Consider the following 3,393-nt stretch of genomic DNA (forward strand, 5'->3'; position numbering starts at 1 on the left):
AAAAAAAAAAAAAAAAAAAAAAAAAATCAACAAACAGTTTGCCAATCACTTTTTTCATCTCATTAGTAAAGTCCAGAACTTTTGCTGAAAATAAGTAAATATACCTTGTGTTGAAGATGAATACTTAATCTGCAGTAGAGAGTAAAGGCTCGTAGGGAAATTGCTTGATTGGTGCTCTGAGAGTTTGTATCAGTTGATTTCAGAATTGAGCCAAGAACCTCCTGCAATATTGAGCCAAGAAATATAATATTTACTTTTAAAACCATGGTTTACTTACAGAAAATCCTTTCTATACTTTGGTTTTGGCAAAAAATTGAAATAAGAGATTTTCTATGAGATCAAGGATTTCAGAAAGTGACTGGGATGCTTTCAACTGCTTCAAGTTTTCAGTGACCAAGTTCATACTTTAAAGGAGCTCAGTTTTAACAAAATTGTCTGAACCAACCTTCTGCAAATCAGATTAAGTTGGACTACCAAATCTGAGACACCTAAAAGCCTTGGATTTTTTTTACTATTTTGACCTAAATCTTGTAACACTATGACTTATTCTTCTTGTCAGCTGAACTACTAGCTAAGCACAAAGCTCAGAGGTATGCAACTTTTAAATGAGAATAATTATAACTGGTCCAAATAAAAAGCATTGTTTTACATGTAATATTCTGAGAAATGTAACATTACCTTTGAAGCAGCCAGTGCTTTCAAAAGCTGGCTGAGTTTCTTTTTGGGGATAGAGAGTAGGCAATCCCGATTCATGGAATGTGTCAGTAAGTATTCAACATAATTAAGTGCTAATTCTGGCTTGGACTCTTGTGTTACTTGGATACGAACTCGCCTTCCTGATGCTGTAATGTTCTATGTGAAGAGAAGAGAAAAAAACATTAAGCAAAGAGATATAAAAAAAAGAGTGCCCCGATAACATCTATTCTTTTGAATTACCAATATACCATTTAAGCAAGTATATTTTAATACAATAGGATACATAATTAGAGTGCAGGAGTTTTTGCACACCTTTCTAGGAGTTAGCTCATCAGATATCCAATCACAGATTAGTTCTACAACATGTCCAACTTGTCCCCACCGACACAAACAGTCAATAAGGGTGGAATATTTGTTTTCATCAGCTCCTTTCTGAAGATTCCTCAATTTAGAGATCACACCACAGCTAAAAACAATTTCAGAGATATTGGGTGTTATTAATTGAAATAGCAACAACTCAGAAATAGAATGTACTAATACAGAGTTTGACAATTGTCTTTTACTTCATTAGTAACATCAGAGCTTGTAGACCTTCATGGTATATTTATTTATTTTCATCACAACTGGCTCAAAGGACTATATTTATACCTATAGGCTTTACTACTTTATCTGATTGACTTAGTTGATTAATTTGCCTGGACTGGTATCTTATTTAATGTTGTATTAATATTAAATAATACAAATAATAAAATGACACTTACTGAAGAGACTCCGTCCCACAGTTCTGATATTAAAAAAAAAATAGTACCTGAATGTTGGGATAGCAGAAGCAGGCATGAAAGATGCCAGGATAATTAATGGAATCACACAACAATCATCCTAGGATTAAAAAAATATACACACATTAAATTATAAATGTACTGAACCCATCTGACTATTCATCAGTTACAGCAGAGGCAACAAGAATGTAAGACATGTTGCCAAGCACAACCAAATTTTCACTGTAAATTAATACAAGAAGCCATGACTGTGACTCCATCCTATTTCTTTCCATTTAAACAAATGCTAAAAAAAGAATGAATGGTAGCTGCGGCACCACACTGTTAAGGTACTTACATTAGGTAAGTAATTGTTTTTCCTTCTCTGTTCTCACCTTACTTAAACTGCCAGCCTCTCAAAGAGGTGGATCTGAGAGCTATTTAAAAGAAAGCAAGATCATTTTCTGAAACTGGGTATGAGACATGAGCACAAAGCCTACAATAATACTGCTTAAACATATGGACTAAACTTCAAATAGAAGCCTGCAGTACCCAAGTTTTAATGTGTTTTGTAGCACCTATCACAATGGGGCCTAATTAGAAGGCCTCAATGCTACTATCTTCACACATTTATACGTACATATATGCCCTTGAGACTGCTTTGAACGTGATGGAATTTATTGAAATCAGGCTAGGACATGCTAGCTGTATTCGTTTGTATAGAAATCTAAAATAGGATAAGACAGTGTCTGAAGATAAACTATGTCCCCTGGATCTATCTCCATGAATACAATATAAAAAAGTTATGTATGTGTTTAGTTCCATATTGATAACAACTAAAAGGTTTGTCAAAGGTCACTGTAAAAAGTAATAAATATGTCAGAATCAGAAGGCAAAAGAACCTTCTATTCTTTCACTTGTCTTCTTTAAACTAAGCTTCTAATCAGAGTTGCTTTCACATGCATGCAGCTTTCTCAATATCAGAAAGCACCTCAAAATCTGGGTCAAAAATTGCCAACGATGAAAAACTTGTCCACACTGGGCCTAAAGCCACGTCTAATTAAAAATATGGAACTTCCACTTTGAAAGTTTTAAGATGGTTTTCATAATTCTTGAAGGCTCCCCAGAAATATACTTTCTATAGACTGCTGCATAGCTCAAACATAGTGCAGGAAATTAACCTGTATTAAATACTATGCTGCCACAGATAGACTGTTTCCAGTAGCTAAGGTAGCTCATTTAAGTTGGCTGTCTACACTAATCAGCACCTAGTATTGTTTCGTGAAAAGCTGTCCAATTCCTGAGTGGTCGTGGACTGCTTGCTACAGTGCATGCTGCTCCCTCCCTACCCCCCCTTCCACACCAGCACCTTGGAGTCCCCGGAGCCTCCTAGGTGCAGATTCCCTTCACTCCACTGGCAGGAAGTGGAAGCTGGAGGAGGGAGAGGGAGCCTGGAGATTCCAGAAGCAGCACTAGCAGAGGGTAGGGAGGTGGGGGAAAGAGACACCCAGACCAGTAGCCTAGGGGCTGCAGGTTAATCCTTCAGGGGCTGCCAGCTGGATAGCCCTGGTTTAGTGTATCCTCTAAGCCAGAGGTTCCCAACCCCTGGGCCATGGCCCAGTGCCAGGCTATGGCAAACTGGCTGCCAGACTGGAAGTCCACAAGTGACCAGCATACTGCGGAGTGGCAGCCAACACTTTTTTATACTCAGTATGCCAGTCACTTCTGGACCATATTTCGCTGGTCCTCAGTTTGCCAGTCGCAGTCACTTCCAGTCCATGGCTTGCCAGTCCTTGATCTAAAAAGGTTGGGAAACCCTATTTTAAGTAAAATCCATACCGAAAGCGGTACAGGGAGGGCACACAGAAGCCACACATCAAATTTAATAATAAACAAATACATCACAAGAATGCAAGCAAGGCAAATTAAGAAAAAAAAA

The 3,393-nt window shown here is 37.7% G+C and overlaps 1 protein-coding gene across 1 annotated transcript in view; it reads right to left on the reverse strand.

Annotated features, from left to right (window-relative positions):
• The window catches only part of NCAPG2 (non-SMC condensin II complex subunit G2), a 94,518-nt gene that overhangs the window by 38,600 nt on the left and 52,525 nt on the right, over positions 1 to 3,393 (reverse strand). The window contains exons 17-20 of the mRNA XM_019508160.1: positions 1,505 to 1,575; positions 1,009 to 1,162; positions 679 to 852; positions 105 to 221 (exon numbers count right to left, since the gene is read on the reverse strand). Coding sequence (XP_019363705.1) covers positions 105 to 221; positions 679 to 852; positions 1,009 to 1,162; positions 1,505 to 1,575 — 516 coding nt within the window. The remainder of the gene's footprint in view (positions 1 to 104; positions 222 to 678; positions 853 to 1,008; positions 1,163 to 1,504; positions 1,576 to 3,393) is intronic.

This window comes from Gavialis gangeticus, unplaced genomic scaffold (genome assembly GCF_001723915.1).
Source record: "Gavialis gangeticus isolate Ggan-Ray unplaced genomic scaffold, GavGan_comp1, whole genome shotgun sequence".
In the NCBI taxonomy this organism is placed as follows: domain Eukaryota; kingdom Metazoa; phylum Chordata; order Crocodylia; family Gavialidae; genus Gavialis; species Gavialis gangeticus.